We start from the raw sequence: 19761 nt of genomic DNA, 5'->3' as shown, positions 1-19761 counted from the left end.
TTGTAAAAAATAATCAAAACTTGGCTCAGAGAGAGGTGCAGAGAAGTAAAGGTTTCTTGCTGATGAGAAGCCAGCTGGCAGAGCCCTTGCACAATCTACAGTGTGCAATTCTCAAGAAGCCTGATTGACTGCTATCACACTCTGTCCTTTTTCATGCCCCTGGGCACACAGGAATGCTCTACCTACATTGTTCCTTTTACCAGATTACCGTCTGCTCAGCCTCCTTCAGCCCTGATAGGGCAGGAACAGCTTGAGCAAAATAGAATAAGAACAAGGTATTACCCTGCCTCCACAGAAACATGCTTAGCCTTTGTGTACAGTTTCCCTCAAGCACATAATTAGTTACATTGCAGCTAGGCATACATGCCTCTTTATTTGTTTTTATAACTTGTTACCAGGTTGCTGCATGAATTCGGAAATTAACTGTGTTGAGAAAGCATCTTCAAAACTTGGAAGAAGGAGAATAAGACACAACGTTTTTCCCCCTCCTCTTCAGGGGAATTTTTTTAAAAGTATGTAGGCTTTTAGGATACCTCACTTTTATTCACATTCTAAAGATTTGTGTGAGCAGTTGACATTCACCTACTTCAATGCAGTCATTTAAGGTCTGGGCTTTTACAACTTTAGTCAGTCAGAGTTCAGTTACATGCGGTTGAAGGGTTGGAAGTGACCGAAATTTGTAAGCTGGTTCTCGTCTGCTCTCTTGTAGCCAGCTGTACCATGGAGCAGCTCTCCAGTATACAGCAGAGCACTACAAACATTGCTCTAATGTCTGCCAGCCTTTGTGAGAGTCCATCCTCCCAGCCTGGTGCTTTCTCTCACCTCTCACAGTGTCCTGGATGCCAGACTGGAGTGAGGTGGCACAGGACACGTGGCTCTTGGTGAACCGCCACATGTCAGGGCAGCGGGGTAGCGCTGCTGCAGGTGCTACTGCACCAAGGGTGAACCCTGTCTTCTGACAATGCTGTAAACAGATGTAACCAAACCTCTACCCAAGTAATCCCCAGGTTTCATTTCACAAGGGGGTTTTTAATGGCAAGGAAGGATTTTACATTGCTGCTGCTGCAAGTTGTTCCTGCTAACATGATTATGTTCCTGCCAAGTTAAGAAGTAATTGAGTAGAATTAGGTGGCATGGATTCTTCTTCAAATGCTGAGAAGCTTTTGCTGGTAATGGAAATGTAACCAAATGCCTAAGAAACAGTAATTAGGTTTGGAAAAAGGAGGTTTGGTTGTTGGGATTTGTTTTGCTTAGTTGTACAATTCCACTATCAATAGGATCACGTCAGACTGAAAAGTTCTGGGGTATCAACCTTAAAATGATTTGTCTTGCGGCCACATAGTTTTGAAAGAGCATTATTTAGAGGAATAACTAATTGGGGATTTTACTTAATACTTTCAGTATTTACTTTTATGGGTACAGTGATTTATTCTAGTTCTCATGAAGGAGACCTGATTTCCCAGCTCAGCTTTTATAGCAGCTGTGCCAGCTGCTGAATTCAAAGATGTAATTCCCCAAAACAGTGATCTGATGAAAGAGCTGAAGTTTCCTGCAGAGTTTTTCCTAGCTGTGCTGTATGTGAACATTATCTGTCTGCTCTTTAGGAGGAAATACGTCCGCAGTTTGAAGCCAAATACTCCAAGAAAGAACGAATGAACCCCATATCCGGGAAGCCAGAGCCTTATCAAGCATTTGCAGATAAATGCAGCAGACTCATCGTTTCTGCATCTGGAATATTTTTTATGGTTTGAGAACTTTTATTTATTTACCAGTTGAAAAAGAACAAAATATCATTATCTCTGCTAGCAGAGTAGGTAAATACTGGATATGACTGCTTGAAAGTGACATAAGCTTTAGCATGTTTTCTGTAGGTTGAAAATTTACATAGCAAATCACTTGAGTTTCTGTCAAGTCCTACACTGGTTCACTCTTCACTAAATCTCACAGATAGCTAATCCCTTCCTTCAAGGCTAGACCTGTAACACTGTATGTAGTTTACACATGCCAGAATAGTGACACTGTCGCATTTAGGCACCAACTTCAGTTGACTGAATAGCTCACTGGTAGCCTTCCCTGTGTAGACAGTCCAGAGTGATGGGGGAAGTTGCAGAAAAAGAAGCAGTTGTTCTTTGTAAACTTCACAGAGAACCTAAATTAAGATGCCTAGAGCGCTTAATGATGTTAATACTACCTAGTTTCTCAGTGTGTTGAGGAGATAAGGAAAGAGGGTTCATGTTCTTAGTGCAGCTGAAATGGAGAAACCAATGTTCCTTGACTAAAATGTTGCATTTATCCCCTTTACAAAGTGCAAAACTAAAAGGAGCAGCAAAATCTCTCCTAACAGAGAGCTGCGTGTATTTCTGCAGAAACGCCCCCACCCTCTAATTTCAGTGAAGCAGTTGTGGGCTGTTATTCACATGACAACAGGCGTGGTAGTGCTGGTCTTGAAAACACAGTGCTGGTCTGGAATCAACAGGCTGTCACGGAATTTACTATGGCTTTTCCAGGAGAGAAGAAAATGATAGATGTGTACAGCCTCAGGAGCTGTGGAGAGCCAGGTAGCTGAGCTGACCCAGCAACAGGGCAGAGGACAGTAAGAAACTGATGGCTTCAAAATTGCCCAAAGCAATCTAGATCAAGAAAGGCAAGAGCGTTATTGAGATGAGCTGTGCTCTGGTACGTCAGGTGATGGACACCCTGACTCAGCCCTTGAGGACACGTACTCAGGACTGCAGTCCTTGCTCAGAATTGGTACCACAACTCCGATATTTTGTGTATTTTCCTTATGTTTTTTTTCTTGAAGGGAGGCAGTATTTTACCCTATGCAAACTCAGTCATTAATCTCCTTAGAGCAGTGGTAGATCTTACTCAAAGTGCCAGAGAGAGTAGCCTTGCTCTAAATTGCATGCACTACAAATTATTGTCCCCATAACAGCCCTTGAAACAAGACAAGAATTATTTTCATTGAAGATATTTTTATTGTTGGCATAGCATGGGCTTCCAGCAAGTTAGAAGAACTTCACTTTTTTGACCATTTAGATAAGAATATTTTTTTTTAATTACACCTATAAGCATAGGAGATATATGCTCACCAAACTTCAGGTTAGCACAGTTCTCAAAATTTTTCAGCATTGACTCTCGCAGTGTAGTTACTAATACAGCTTTAAACAGGTAAGTGGTTCCCTGTTAAGGAAAAGGGAAGTGGCCCTTCTTCCCCTCAACACTATACAGGGAATCCAGAGATAATCCTTCACATTCACATACACTTTCCTTTTACACCTCCACTGGGATTTTTTCAATCACTTTTGTAATGAATGTGAAAATATGAAACCAGATGGATTATCATTTGGTGTTTTCCAAGTAATTTTGTCCATTCAATTAACTTAGATATACTTCAGTTTTGATTGGTTTAAAATGGCTATGCACAACCTTGGAACACACCTCTTTTGCAAATAATTTTCTGCCTTCTACTGAGGAAACTCTTTCTCCTTGCCAAATAAGGTTGCTGATGGGTCCTGTGTCCAAGTGTCTTTGAGAGGAGTCACTCATGCTGATTCCCAACTATTTGTCCTTTAGATGGCTTGCTAAACTGTGACATAAATTGGTCATGATGGAAAACAGTTGTCATTTGGAGCCCAACTGTTGCATAAGGAACATTAAGTGACTAAGCAGCCTGGCTCAGCTGTGCCTTTCTCATTGTCACTGTCACCTTTGCTGAACGTTTCATCAGAGAAGGGCACAAGGGCAATTGAACTTGTTACCTTCTCTACATAGAAAATTTCCAGAACTGTAGGAAGAAACAGCTAGCTAGGCTAGCTTGGCAGGGTTGTTGTTGAGGCAGTGCTTACAAATGGAGACATTTGTGTGAAGTGTGAAGTCCTTCAAAGCACAGAATGCATCCCAAGTATGATACTATCAAGCTGGGACATAAGCTTGAGACTAGCTTCAGCACATCATGTGCAGATAAGGAAAATTTCTAATTCCCAGAGCTGGCAACACTGTCTCCCACATTAATGTTAAGGAAGAGGAACATTTTCAAGAAAATGTTTAAAACTAAAAATTATTTTAATATTATTTCACCTATATTTTTCCCTATGATAAATAAAAAGAACTTAAAAATAAGAAAAATCATCATGTTGAAACCTTTCTTTGGAATCAAAAGGAATGCATTTTTAAAGTCTTTCATTTCATTTAATTTTCAGAGTTTCAGGGAGAAAGTAACTCCTGTTCCACTGCAAGTTTTCAGGTTCTTCTCACTGTTTTTTTCTTCCTTTAGATCTGTGTGGTGATTGCTGCTGTTTTCGGCATTGTTATTTACCGTGTTGTGACTGTCAGCACTTTTGCTGCCTTTAAGTGGGCTTTAATCAGGAATAACTCTCAGGTTGCAACTACAGGGACTGCAGTGTGCATCAACTTTTGCATCATCATGCTACTGAATGTGGTGAGTAAAATTAACACATCTGAAGTTATACCTGAGCCACCAGAGCAGTAGATATCTCAGTCAGCAGACAACTAAATGCTTTCACTTCCTTTTCCAGCAGGAGTGGAGTGCCTGGCTAAGCCAGACATTGAATTATTGTTTATGGACATCGTTCACTATTTATATGTAGTGCAATTCCAAGCCCAAAATACTATGTAAAACATGTTTGAATATTCTGAAAATATTTTAGGGAGACATGATCATACTCCTGCTTTATCCTTTGCCACTTCTTTTCCTTTTATATGTTCGCAGTTTTCAGTCCACTTCATTAATATTCTTCTTTTTAATTGTGTTTTGATGTCATTTTTTAAATATAGTGACAAAGCTAAATTCTTATTAACACTATTTCCAGCAATTCCAATTTCAGTTTTCACAGTACTTTTCCAGTGAGGATATGCATATATAGACACAATGTCCATAAGCAGAACTCTCTTGGGCTGAAAGCTTCACAAGGCTTGAGCAGACATGACTTGCTCTAGAGCTGCCACAGCCTTGCCAGTGTGCACCAGAGACATGGTCTGGGTGCACTGCAGTGGGGCTGGCTGATGGCAGGTCCTTGTTGTGAGCTGATTTGGAACCAGACTTGGGACAAAGACAAAAATGGAATTTCTATGTGGCAGCAGTCCCAGTAAGACAGTATAGCATAGATTAGATGGGGAATGAGTTTCCTCCTTCCACTGAGATGTCGATAGTCCTGTATATTGCTCTGATAGCAATGTGTCTGCTCTTTGTTGCTCTTGGCAAGAGGTGTATGGCCTTTCACTATCAGGTTTTGTCAACTGACATTATTAAAATGCCTTTTAAGGGGAAGAAAAGTTCAATCTACAAACCACCTGGGTACTGGAGCCAGGGTGGAATATCACTACCTACTCAATAGCCAGCATCTTCTGCAAAAAGCTTGTTAGGCTTCACTCCAGGAGATACGCTGCTTTACTTCCAAGGGAAAAGATGAGATGTTATTTCAGGTCTGCTCATTTCCAAGTGCTGGCTTGGGGACTGCTTTCTTTCCTATGCAATATCCAAGCATTTCCATGATCTAAAAATTATTTTTAACAGGTCCTTGTTTATATGGCAGGAAATCCCAAGAGTCTTTGCTGCAGGACTTTGCTTCTTCCTTTGGCATAGGCAAGACTGGATTAGTAACTAAGACAATCTATCTAGAACTGTTGTCTTTCCTATGTTTTCCCTTAGGTGGGACTATAGGCTGAGAAAGGACAGAAAGGAGGAAGCTGGTTTTCTGTCTGAATTTGTACTGAGGGCTCTCTTCTTCTATGTTTTTTTTATTTTATTGGGTTTTTGTCTCCAGCTTTTGGGTGTTTTCTTTACTCCACCTAGAGCACACAATAAGCATAAAAGAAAAAAAAAGAAAACTATATATATCTATGCCAGTACAACATCCCTTTTCGAGCTCTCAGTGTAAGTCATTGTATATGCAGTGAAGCAGCAACAAAGAAACGCTGCACAAACAAAATTTTTTCATTCTCAAAGAGTTTTACAACTCAGAGAATTTTTTTAAATAATGGAGGATTGCTTGAAGGTGCCTTTCGAGAAACTTTGTTTTATTTCCTAAAATAATCAAATAAGTGGAGCGCTGCAAAGATGGATTTCTTAAGCCTTATAGTCATCACCATTCAATAAACACTACGGCCTTAAATCTGGATATAGCTCATGGAAGAAAAAGATCCACAAAATATGAAACTGCAGGAGTTTTTCAAAGGAAGGATTTAGGAACATAATCCCTTGCTTCCCATGATGGATTAATGTAGTTTACTGAAGGGCAATGGTGGGATTTCTTTTGGGAGAAAAAAAATCCCCAGAAGCAATTCAGGTAGTTGAATCCTCCATGAACTGTGAGTCAAGAAAAGTGTCAGAAGAGCAAGAAAAGATACAGTAATAAAACCAGAATGGACCAAGATGTGCACAGCAGTAGAGAATTCACTGCTAGAAGCCTTGAAAACCAGCAGTGATTCTGAAACAAGTTGACAGCCCCTCAAAGCATCAGGGGAAAGGTGTAGACCACTAGTAAATTCCAGACCAGACGTTCTGAGCATTAGGTACCTATTCTGACACATCCATCATGACAAAACAAAATGACCTTCAAGCATAATGTCTCCCGGATAATCCTGCAGCCTGACCTGAAAACAACCACTAGCTTTACCTAGGTTATGTAAAACTGTTAATTCCAGTAATATTGACCGTGGAAAATACAAACAGAGAACATAATATGATCCTAAACAGGGCCTCTTGGGAGTAGCAGTGATAAACTACAGTAGCAGATATTTAGATCCAAACATTGCTAACAGAATCTCTAACACAGTCTTACTGTTCCAAATAGAATAGCAACAAATTGGAACTTTTGATAAGCCCTTCTGCAGAGCAGCGTACATCTGTAAAAAAAACCACACTCCCTGCTGGGATCAGGGTATAAATGACCCAGACATTTAGCACATTTACAGTTGCCCTTAGGAGATACTTTACACCCAAAAGAAACTACCTTTTCATTACTTGAAATAAAACCTTTTACTCCAAAGGCAGTAGAAAGCTATTCTAAGCATGAAGCGGTTGTTAACATGGATGAGAGATTTCTGGATGACTGCAGTTCTTAAGCAGGCAGTTTGATCTGTAAACAGTACATAACTCAATTTAAGCAAGAGATTTTAAGGATAGCTGCAAATAAAAAGAAACATTGCTTGATATGCACTGTAAGAGTAAGTAAATACTTGAGCCTGAAATATGAGAAGCTTTGTATTCCTGTAGGCATCAGTGAGAGTTAAGGACATTTAGCAATTTGGAGGAACAGGCTCCAGATTCGTTTAAAGCAAATGGAAATCTTTGTATTAATTTACTCTAATACTGATGTTGTTGGTGATGTAGTTAATAGGTTCAAAACTCCTTTGCAAATACTGATTGTGAAAACTCTCCAAGTTAGTTTTGTAATCTTTATGAAGTTTGGAGTCTCCTGGAGAGTTTGAGAGCATGGCACCTGAAAGTGCAGAAAGTACCACCTAGGATTTAGAAAAATGATACTGGCACAGAGTAAGAAATGTGTCTCTTGGTGGGGATTACTAAGGATTTTCTCTGAGGTAATGCTGTCTCCCCTGTGTCTTTCCTTTCAGCACCAAAGTGCCAAACAAAACCAAAAAGCCCCAAACACCCAACATATCCAACATACCATAGTATCCTCTTCTAGGGTGATTTTTTTTCTTGTGAGGTAAATGTTCCATCAGTAACTAAAACAAAAATCTCAGTTGTGCTATTGTTCCACTTCGTGTTTTTGGAAAAGTTCTCTCACCCCTTTTCACTGTGTATGTAAAAGAGGGAGAGTGACAGCATTTCTTCTCCATATATTATGGATGAACATTAGATATAAGAACATTACTTTTCCTTGTTTGATTATATCATTACTGTATTATTATGTAGTTTTATTGTCATTATCAGAACGTCACAGAAATCATTTGCATGTCGGACTTAACATGTTCTCTCCCTAGAATGCAGTTCTATATTTTTGAGCCACCATGTAACTAAGAGGCTGTTTCTTCTGTGTTACAGCTGTATGAAAAGGTTGCTCTTTTCCTGACAAATTTAGGTAAGTAATGTTAAATATAAAACTGAATAATATTGTACTGACTTATTGGTCCATACACCATGATAACATTCAAAATGTCTGTATAATATGAAAAATCCTAACTAATGTGCAATCTATAGGAATTCATGTATTTCTTAAGTTTATAATAAGGAAGTATATAAACTAAACTACTGTGCCATTCAATCAGTGGTGACAACAATCATCCATCTTTGTTCTTGTTTCGACCCCCTACCATCAAAGAATGTGAACAAACTGTTTACTGTAAATAAATGTAAAATTGTTACCTTGGAGGGAAAGGCATGAGTTTTCAGATAGACTGAGCACTCACAACCTCCAGGGTTTGTAAACATGGAAAAGGGGAGTCACTTCTGAAAAACAAATTTATAGCTTGAAACTAAGGTGCTGATTGGCTATCAAACATTTGCCTTTAAGAAGGACAGTAAGGAGGGAAAATAACTAGGTGAATCATCAACTCTACCTACACCTAAATGATATGATGTTCTAAATTTCAGTAACCTTTTCAGCTCACTCACAGAGGCAGTGTTCATGCTAGAGTAAGGAAACATTTTCCAAGGAGAGCATCTACTGCCAATGGGGGAGCAATAGGCTATCATTCATATATCCATGGCTCAGGTAGACTCCATGCAGATTCTGATATTTTCAGAAGATTGCTGTAGTTGGTGGCAATTGGTGAGGGCTCTTTAGTGTCAAGAAGGCTGAAATGAGACTATGGCTGAAGGCCTATTAAGCAAACCATATTATTGCATGTATACAAGTGGTTTGAGGAGGTTATTTTGAGCTTCTGGAAACTTGTACATTGATGATGTTCAGGAAATTATTTTGGACCAGATGGACAGATTTTGATGTCTGGTCAGAGGAAACAGCTGATTTTAGCTACTCTCAGGGCTTTTCTACATCCCAGAAGTCATTGGTAATGTGTTCAAAACATATCTGTGTACAATAGAATTTTATTGTTTTGTTTCTTATTAAACTGAGACTCATAATTTGTATTCTGTAGTTTTAAAATATTTTTGCTATCCTGTATCCTCTATGGATATCCTGTATGGAGAAGATATCTGCTAGCTGCCGTTGAGAGATATGACTTTGAGGTTTGTGAATTGTACAAGCTATGTCCTGACACGCTGAGGACAGTAAGATATAGTCTAGAGACCTTGAAGCTTGATTACTTTCTGTTAGGTTGTCATCAAGGTATGTCTGCTTTTTGCAGAAAGCACTTTTACAGAAAGTCAGTGGGTCAAGTTGTTTCGATCCTGTTCAGACTGTTTTGTGATTTTTAGTCTGATGACCTGAGGAACTGATTTGATCTGAATGATCTTTATCAGTGTAATAAGCTCAAAGTGGTACTGGCAGCAAAACTACACTGAGGACATGGAGGATGTCCTTCTTCAGCTTTTACATGATCTTTTTCAGAACTCACATCTGTGCTCCTCCAGAGCATCACCATTGTCTCTGATGCGCATGTGAGCAAAGGTTCAGCTGCAGCAGCATTGTTATAGTCCAACTTGTCCTTCTTGCAGACTGGCCTCTAATGAAAGAGCAGCTCTAAGAAACAAGTTTATTGTTGTTTCTGTATTTCCAGTGCTTTACTGGAGGCTCTTTTGGAAGCACTTTATGAGTACTATCATTATGATACTCAGAACCAGCATTAGTACCTCCACTTCTCTGATCACTCCTGTTCCCAGCAATGGGTGGCTAACAACAAGCTCCTGCCAGCTGGAAAGTAGTTCCAGAATATGGTACCGGTGTGTTCGCATGGACATTGTTTTGTTAACTTCTGTCTTGATATTTCTTGAGATGGAGAATAAGGGCCTACCCAAAGAGAAGAATATGTCTTCCCCTTTCCTGATTGCCTTAGCCCATCCACTGAAAAATATTTTTTTCTTGGTTTTCTGTGATGGTTTTTTCCCTGGGACAAGGAAGGGGAGTCATGCAGTGGCACTCCACTGATGCATGTGGGCAAATCCATGAAACAGAATTACAAGGAGGATTTTCTTCAGTTCAGTGTGGCATCTCTAACAAAAAGGCACTTAAATAGCTTGTGGTGGAGTGGCAGTGTCATTATGGTAGGATACAGAGAAGGAAACAAGAGAAGAGCCTGAGCCTGTAAAGACCACTTAAGTACAGGAGGGATGTTTAATACATGCATTACCTCGACCACTTTCTTACAGTCTCCTGGGAACATACATATATAGATACCAGAATAGATTTCTAAGTCTCTACAAGCTCACTAGCTGAGTGCTGCTTCTGGATACAAATTCTTCTGCCAGGTTATATTTTGAAAACAGCAGGCTAATTTACAAATACATTGCCAGCTCTTGTAAGTGTGTGCAGCCTTTGTGCTGAGGGAAATTGATAATCTGAATAAATGTCTGAAACTCTGATAATTTTCTTCACAGAGCAGCCTCGCACCGAATCGGAGTGGGAGAACAGCTTCACTCTGAAAATGTTTCTTTTTCAGTTTGTCAATCTGAACAGTTCTACCTTTTATATAGCATTCTTCCTTGGAAGGTAGGATTGATGTCTGCACACTCATATGTGCAAAACAAAGTAGAGAGAAGAAATAAAATTGTTTATAATGAAACAAAATGGACTATATTATCACACATCTCAAAATGCAAATTCCATACTAGCAAAGCAGAACAGATTGCAATTTCATATTCCTTTCAAAAGCCCAGAAACAGATGCAATTTTCATTTTCTGTCACCCCATGGTCTCAATATTAACTTAACAATTTCACTATTGGAAACAGATGCATCTCACAATACTATACATGCAGGTCATTTCACTCTGTCTTTATGTGTGTTATAAGTATAGATAAGTAAAGGATAGGATAGGATAGGATAGGATAGGATAGTTCAGTTGGAAGGGACCTGCTTCAATTACATGATCTGGACTGTTAAGAGTGAGTTATGAGCTATCAGTTAGGGGGTTTTTCCATATATATATTTATTGTATATTGTATTTTTATTGTATATTTTATATATATATTATTTGTGTGTATATATATGTCTGTGTATATATTATTTGTATATCTCTTTCTGTCAGTCTCCTAAAAACAGAAGACCTTTTTAGTAGAGAAGGTTTGAATAGAAGAATCCATTAGTATGGATTCTTTGCATATGGGAATGATTTGGGGAAAAAACATGGAAGAATAGTTAGAACATCATGGTTCTTAATGAGAACTAATATTTTCACTGATTTCACAGGAAGGCAGACATCACAGAGCATTTTATAGTGTAAGGAAATGGACTGGCAGTTTAAAGCCATTTTCTAAACTGACATGAGCAGCTTCAGTCAGATTTTCCCTTTGCTCTGCATATGTTGAATATCCAACAGCAGAGTATTTGGTATTGAAAGAAAACTGAAAGTAAAAATATCCTTAGTCCTTCATGGGGATTATTCCAGGAATACCCATAAAACATTTTACAGCATAATGTCTTTTATAGTTATACCACTCACATTAAGATAACACCAGATTAAAATAAGTGTGAGCTGTCTTTTACTACTGTGAACAGACTGCTTACACAACATAGTTGATATATATTCCTGTGTTAAAGATTTACAGGACACCCTGGTGCCTACTTAAGGCTGATAAACCGGTGGAGGCTGGAAGAGGTGAGTGTTTGATAACTGCACACTGATTTATCTGCTGCCCACGGATGCCATGAATGCAAGCAGAGGCAGACACATAACTCTCTCTAGGCATTTTTGAGTGTGTTACTGGGTTTTCAGTTGCTGCCTAAATCCACACTATTGACACTACCATCTGCTATAAAAGCATCTACATATTGATACATATATTCCCTTTTCAATGCTAGCAGTTTTAGTGTTTGCATCACATTCGAATAGTGGTATCAGACGGTTTAAAGATTACTCACATATTTATGCTGGAAATATTTTATCCTTGGAATGAATCAAAGACAGATACGAATCTGACAGCTTTTTGCTTGTAAGAAATCCTTTCTTTTCAGCTTTTCTAGCCTTGTGGACCAGAGAGCTAAAATAATACAGTAAAGAATTAAAAATCCAGACACATAAAATGTATGTGAAATTTGATCAAACCAATTAAACAAACTTCCCAAACAAGCTGCTGGCATCATGTTCTATGTGTATAAAACCAAACAAATATGGAGAGCAATGAGAGTTTGGCTTTGCAAGTTATTCAAGGACCAATCCTGTTTTATTTATTTTTTTTAACAAATACATTCAGAATTCAAAGTCCATTTGACAGTTATAGGAGGTGAACAGCAGCAGTTTCTGGACCAGTCATTTACTTTCCAGTGCTGCTATGTGCACACTGAAATCCCATGGTTTCTTTCCTGCTTCACAGATGAATAATTGAAACAACTTTGCAGATAAATGACAAATGGTAAGTGGAAAATGCCTGCCAACTTGAATTTTCAAACACTTCTGGATACATAAATATTTTGGTTATTAGAGGTCATTCAAATATTAGCAAAAAATATATATAATTTTAATAAAACCATCCTAATTTTGTAGGTAATTCTGCTCATTCAAGGAAAGAATACTTGATAAATGGGCAGACAGAATTTTGCTTAACATCCCTCCAAAATCTGGCTGGGGCTGAGCTGACCTAACAACTTCCTGCTGTCAAAGGAAGACAGTTCTGCTCTTCCTTTTGAGTCCTCCCCCTGAGGTTTGCTCCTTCCTCTTCCTCTGCATTGGCTCTCACTTGTCCAACTCCAGGAGGAGCCTATTCAGTTCCTCATATCAGCAGTAAACTTCCTTTTTTCTGGCTGAATTGGTTTTCTGATGATTTATTGGGTGATTCATTTCACAGAAGGATCAGAGAACAGGGAAAGAACCTCATCTCTCTGCAGGAGCAGAGATGGAAGGAAAAGAGAACCAGGTTTGTGAGGAAAGTGCAACAATGAGGTGTTACAGGTTTGGTCAGTTGCTGGTGGAAGCTACTCTTAGTAGTCCCTGTTTAGCTTTTCTCAGAGAAAAAAAAAGAGTCTAATAATAATAAAAAAGTCTAATAAAAATGTCTTGACATTATTGACTGTATCTGTGCTAGGTCTTATTAGAAACCTGCTTTAGAATATAATGTCCAGATATCCCTCCAACAGCCCTCTCTTCACCTGTTGAATGAAGCCAAGTCTAAGACATTTAGTAACACTAGTCCAGTGTCCATGGACATGCTCAGACAACAGTTTACATATTATTTATGTTACCATTATAACATCACTGCTACTTCATTAACACTGCACCTGCCTCTCTTGGGGTACATTCACTCATGTGACTGATGCCTAAAAACAGAAGGATCCTGATTTAGTAATAATGATGGAAAAAAAAAAAAATAAATCTGTCACCCTGTTAATCTAAAGAGATGCTGAAAGAGGTCAACAGAAACCTCAGCAGGGATCCAGGTTCTGAGAGCTGGATAATGCAGTATGTATAAGAAATTCACGTCTCACTTTATTACAGGTCATAACTGATTTTTCTCCCTAAAAAGTTAAAGAGAAATAATTCCAGTTCTATGACAGTGATTTTCTCAACTTATCTGTAATACCCAAGATTTAAAAATACAGCTTGAGCTACACTGTTTGGATCTGCAAAGCCAATTGTACAAAGTGCTGTTTGAGGACAGAAGGCTTTTGTTCCCTTTCTGGTTTGTCCAATACTAGGTAAAAAATTACCTAAATTTGTACTAGCTGAACATCTCTCCCAAAAGCAGCACCACAACTTCAAGGTCTGGGGCCACTGCTAAAGCAAGCAAGCACTCAGCAAGAAACACTAAGAATTGTTGCTCAGCAGTTAGAGATTTTTAGTTCTTCAAGAAAATAATAGATTTTCATGGTTTACTCAGTCACAGATGTTAAACACTACTCAATTAACAGTTCTAGGTCTATCCTTTAGGCATAAACTGTTTGCCTGTGCAGCCAAGAGGAATTTTCTCTTCATTCTTTGACTTGATGCACAGTCACCCTCCCCAAAAACTATTGAAATCAATGGAGAAACTTGGTGGCCTTTGCCTCCACCTTGCCCACTGTTGCACAGAACATTAGAAGCACTGATGTGAAAACTGCACTGGTTTCAGCTGACTCTGACCTCTGCAGAGAATTAGGTGGTAGGTTTAAAATGTTTAAAATGCTGACAGAATGATACAGCGTCATCTGTTCCCATGAGTTTATATTTCTTAAAAAAATAAGGAGAATGCATTTAATTTCCTTTTAGTAAATGATCCAGTATCATTTATAGCCTTTAAGAAATGCTTTAAAACTCAGTATAATTTCTGTTTAATATTTTGTTTCTTTTTTCTTTTCCTGTAGTGCCACCCTAGTGGATGCCTTATTGATCTTTGTATGCAAATGGGTATTATAATGGTGTTAAAGCAGACATGGAATAATTTCATGGAATTGGGATATCCGTAAGTAAATATAATACGTGTGTTTCTGTAGGTTATAGAATACTAAGTTTATGCTTTCCTTATGGCCCGTTAATAAAAGCAAGATGCAGTATTCACTGCAATAGAAAATCCCCCCCATGATACAGAACTCCAGATATGCAGATGGTGCTCAGTGCTTTTTTCCACATTGGACATGGTGTGCAAAAGTGGAAGTGTGATATAAATATTAACAAATAAGTAATACATGGGAAGTACTTGATTTTGTTAAATTGTATTCTGTATTCTAAAACTCCTTAAAAATAACTGTGTGACCACTGTATTGATTACATGAAAAATATTATATGTATCCTTTCTTAGCTATGCCAGTAATTTCTAAATTTGATTACTTGTTGGGTGATAAAAGATGCCTGAAAGAGCAGGTACAAGCTGGAAAAAATGCACTGCTGGCATATGCACTCTGAGAGCTAGAAAAATGTACTGACTGGTATGTAGACATGTTCCCTTGTGATCTTCAAGGTAACATGGAGCTGTGCCCTAGCTAAAAGCTTGGCAATTATTCATTTTCTATTGGTTCATTCCTTATTGATTAGTATTTAATGAGCATGTTTAACACGATTAATATAGGTTTAATATGATTAACGTAGTTGATGCCAGAGACAGTGTTGCTGGTCATCAAGGGAAATTAGCAAGTGTGAAAATCTAAGAGAGAGCTGACATTGTCAGAAAGTTTGCCGTAGCAAAGTTCAGAGGGATTTGCTATTTCTCCATCTTTCCTGGGCCTAGCACTCCTTGCCAGTATTTTGCAGCTGTTAGGGCTGCAGGAATTAGTTGGGACAGGCAGGAGGGAACAGTAGCAGCAGTATTGATCCTTCTCTTTCCATTGCCTATCTCTTTTGTCAGTTTTCATTAGAACTCTCTGCTTTCTATTAATATAGATTTTGAAACTTAACAAGGAGCACAGAAGAGAAATAAAAGAAGGTGACTGATAGAGATAGGAGATTTTTTTAAGAGCAAGCGATTTAATAGGAATAAACTGGTTCAGGTGAAGTGAATCTTCACTTTAGAGTCACAAGGAAAATCACAACATGAAAGACACAGTCACAACATTGTGAAAGGCTTCAGCTTATTCTGATGAGAGATGTTCTTGTTCTCCAGACCCTGCAGTCCACCTTCTAGCCCTGAAATGCTGCCCTTACCCAAATCCAGTGACTATTTGCAGTCACTTTGCACTCTTTACCATTCACAGACCATACCAGGCCACTGCGAAAGCAAGAAGTGAAGCATTGTCAGGAAAAGGACTTAATTATTTGGGAGATCTATCATGTTCTATCTTACTGAGACAAAGTGGCCAACCACAACTTCAGAGAAAATCTCCGTCACTGTGGTTTGGAGTTTTTTTGCTCTCTATATACTAACTAGTGTCCTTTGTTGGCCAAACCACTTCAACTCCTGGAAACAGTGTTTATTTCAGATGTGAGAATTCATTTCTCTTTTGGCTCAGTGCCTCTCACAGTGGTCTTACACATGCATTTCTTTGCGAACAGCATCTTCCCCCTGATGTCCAGTACAGCTCCCCCATTTCTTGAGATGGAGGTAGCTCATATGTCAGCCATCCATCTCTCAGCCACTGTGTGCTGTCAGTAGTTCAGACACTTCTTTCTGCCTCTTGCTTATCTGAATGCTTGGCTGCAGACATCATTCAGGGTTGCCTTTTCCCTTCCAGGATTGCCCAGAGACTGTTAGCATGCACACTGTAGAGCCATGCAGAGATGCCAGGTCACACACAGGAAAGGATCAAGCAGCATTAGCACTCTTATTTACTGAGCTCAGCTATCTCTAAACAGCATTGCATTCTGTCATATAAACAGACCCTGAAGTGATTTGCCGTTCTGTGCAGAGAAAAAGAAGTAAATAAATAACAAAAAGATGTCAAAATCCTTTTACCATTTTAACAACATCTAGGCTGGGATTACAGCTCGTCAGCTGTATCTGTTTTCATATCTATTATGCTGTGTCATCAGCCACATGTATTACTAGTGCTCTATTTTCCTGTACATTGGGAAATTAATTTTGCAAGATATGTTGTGCCCACTTAACCTCTTCCAATTTTGTGATAACTAGCCATTAATATTCTTTACCTTGTTTCTTTAATTTAATTTAAAATGTAGGCTTATTCAAAACTGGTGGACCAGGAGAAAACTACGGCAAGAGTATGGCACACAGGGAAAAACAAGCTTCCCACAGTGGGAAAAGGACTATAATCTGCAGCCTATGAATGCTTATGGACTCTTTGATGAATACCTAGAAATGAGTATGGCTCTAATCTTTGTTATCTCTCTTTCACTAGGTTCTAATGTTGTTGCTTTTTTGTTGATGTGGGCTGGCATATTCTTTTAATTATCACTATGTGAAGCTAAGGAGACTGCAAAAAGGTTTTTTTTTTTCTCACAGGTCAGGTGAGGAATGGGAGTAAGTTTTTAAGACCCAAACCGATGCAGTTAAGCACACTGCTGATGGTTTGCTAACCTCCCATGTATGAAACAGTTTCCAAACTGGATTTGGTTTGCCAAACCAGAGCCCAGTTCTTTATCTGCATACATTTCTGAAGAACTCTGCTGTTTTTTCTAAAGAAAGTTGCCTTGTGCTTTTACTTTTAAGAGTATGGTACAGACCTGTATGCTTGTTTATGTTTAAAATCCTCCCTCATTTACTACCTCACATTTACAAAGTAATCTACTCCCAAAAGTCACTGCTCTATCCAGAGGGGAGAGGAGGAAAACTGCTCCAAAAAATATTAAAGAAACATGACCTTTTGCCCTGTGTGACTGAACTGCGTATGTTACGATTGGTTTTTTCTTTTTCTCCCTCACACAATTCTTTTCAAATTAATGGGAAATCTGACAAGATGAAAACCTGCCTCTAGAAACTTAAACAAAATTTCAAAATGTTTCCCATCTGAACTGTTAAAAGGAATGTATTCATTCCTAATCTTTGCAAGTATTGAGAGATCGTAGTTGATGCTGGTGTAAAAATGTTCCTTTCTAAAAGCCCAGTTTGTCCACCTCTGAACTTCACTCCAAACTACAAAATTTAGATAGTGCTGTTCATTCCAGGGTCAGATGTGCATTTGTTCTTTTCATCCTTCCTTCTGAACTTTCAGCAAGGACTTGCTGTACAACTGCCACAATAGACCACTATATAGTGTGACATAATAAGAAGTGTTTGCATAATTACATAATTTTTATTTGCATACACTGTTTGGAATCTTAGACCTTGGGATTAGATCCTAACAATTATACTGTGATATTTCCTTCTTTTTCCTAGTTCTTCAGTTTGGGTTCACAACCATTTTTGTGGCAGCTTTTCCGCTGGCACCACTTCTGGCCTTACTAAACAATATTATTGAAATTCGGCTTGATGCTTACAAATTTGTTACTCAGTGGAGAAGACCTTTAGCTTCAAGAGCCAAAGATATAGGTGAGCTCTTTGTACGGTGTTTGTTATATGTATGTGTTATTTGTAAGTCAAAGTTTTGACCACTTCAAGTAAGAGCACGTTTTAAGGCATTTTCAGTCATCTTCCCAATTAATAATACATCCCTTGATTGTTCAAAACAACTTCAAGTATCTGATGCCAATCTACTTATGCAATTAATAGTCTATATTGGGAAATGTCTCTTAAAGATTTTCTGGGGGACTTAAAAGCCAAGGTGTAAAGTGATCAGTGTTGTCTGCAGGTGTTTTGTTGTGGCAGACACCCTGTGTGAACACATGCTGCTGCCCAACTGGAATATAATAACCAGACAGACCAGATGGAACATGAAAGTCAAGTTCAAGGGGCCACCATCCTGTAAGGGACCTGTATGTTCTATATTTACCTGGCCAAAACCAAGCTCCCCTGTGACTCGTGCTCACTGGGTCCCTGGTGGGTCAGACAGGGTGGGTCTGGATCCCAGCAGACAACTCGCTCTCAGCGAGTCACACCTGCATTGCTAAACACAAGGTTCACACAACTCTGAGGTCATCCAGCCACACACTATTGCAAGGGTTCTTTGAACTATTTTGACTACAAATCTCTTCTGTCCTTGCAGTATGCAAAAGCAGAACACCTTTAGGAGGAACTTTAAAACAAAGTTATCTGCCCAATGCTGAATCCCTGGTGTTTTCAGAGGGGTAAATAGGAAACCTCACTAACTGTCTCCGTTGCAAAAATAAGTAGCCCACACCAAGAAATAGCAGAAGCTCAGGCTTTGTACTCTTAGAACATTCTACCTTGTGCCTAAAGTCTGTGTCTGATTAAAGCTTTGAATGTTAACAGTGTGAATCTGTGGGTTTTGGCACAAGTCTGGACAATAGCCAGTACATGGCATACACTGCACACATAATTTCTAAAGAAACCAGTTATATAATGAATTAATAGAAGCACAGAAAAATACTTTTTTTCCTGTCGATTCAGGTGTGATTTCTCAAAATCAATTGCATTTGCCCCTTATTCGGCAAAGTTTTCAGTCAGGACAGTTCGATGCTTCATTAAATCAATTGGTATGTCTAACCTTCCTTTAGTGTGGTTGACAGTGATGGTCCTCATGACCAGAGTTGCTGTGTGCCTGTACCACAAGATCTGTCAGGCAGTTGAGGATGGGCCAAATATACCCAGGTGAAGCCCAGACCGCCTGCCATTGTGTAGCATTAGTGTGCCATGAAGATTTGGATGCTGATAGGAACACTCTGACCAGCTGTGCATGAGGTCTACACAAGGCCCCTGTGACCAGCAGATGATGGATTGCATGTATTCATGGCTACCCTGGCAGACCCTCCTTGAAGGCTGGAAAGCCATCATCATAAGCAGGGAAGCTTACAGCATTTCTTAAAACTGCCCAAATGGTCATGTGTCTTGGTGAACTAAGGCCTCTGTGAGCATTTTTGCAGCTTCCTTAATATTATTTACAGGATAAAAAAAATTTCCACTGTGGGAATATGTCTGGTCCACTAAAGTCACCCTGTTCAATAAGAAAATTTATTTTCCCTCAGTGACTCTCGGATAAAAACTACATAAAACCACCTTGTGCAGTGGGGACAACTACTTCAGATCATGCAGTATTTCAGGCACTTTGGTTCTTGTTTTTTCTGGAGCAAACATACTCTCCTTGTGGAACAGGCATCTGGTACGGCATCCTGGAAGGCATTGGAATTCTTTCCGTTATCACAAATGCGTTTGTTATAGCAGTGACATCGGATTTCATCCCTCGCCTTGTTTATGCTTACAAATATGGACCTTGTGCTGGCCAAGGAGAAGCTGGACAAA

The 19761-nt window shown here is 39.0% G+C and overlaps 1 protein-coding gene across 7 annotated transcripts in view; it reads left to right on the top strand.

The window, feature by feature from the left end:
* The window catches only part of ANO4 (anoctamin 4), a 178298-nt gene that overhangs the window by 147134 nt on the left and 11403 nt on the right, over nucleotides 1–19761 (top strand). For 5 of the 7 annotated variants that reach the window (XM_017737972.1, XM_017737971.1, XM_017737973.1 and 2 more), the window contains 9 exons: nucleotides 1605–1745; nucleotides 4277–4441; nucleotides 8030–8066; nucleotides 10484–10595; nucleotides 11645–11702; nucleotides 14381–14478; nucleotides 16626–16768; nucleotides 17782–17934; nucleotides 19615–19760. In XM_017737972.1, the coding sequence (XP_017593461.1) occupies nucleotides 1605–1745; nucleotides 4277–4441; nucleotides 8030–8066; nucleotides 10484–10595; nucleotides 11645–11702; nucleotides 14381–14478; nucleotides 16626–16768; nucleotides 17782–17934; nucleotides 19615–19760 (1053 nt within the window). The other 2 variants (XM_017737968.1, XM_017737974.1) reach the window with 2 other exon arrangements.

The sequence above is a fragment of the Corvus brachyrhynchos genome, unplaced genomic scaffold (genome assembly GCF_000691975.1).
Source record: "Corvus brachyrhynchos isolate BGI_N302 unplaced genomic scaffold, ASM69197v1 scaffold56, whole genome shotgun sequence".
NCBI classification, from domain to species: Eukaryota; Metazoa; Chordata; class Aves; order Passeriformes; family Corvidae; genus Corvus; species Corvus brachyrhynchos.
This window is presented reverse-complemented; position numbering and strand designations above follow the sequence as displayed.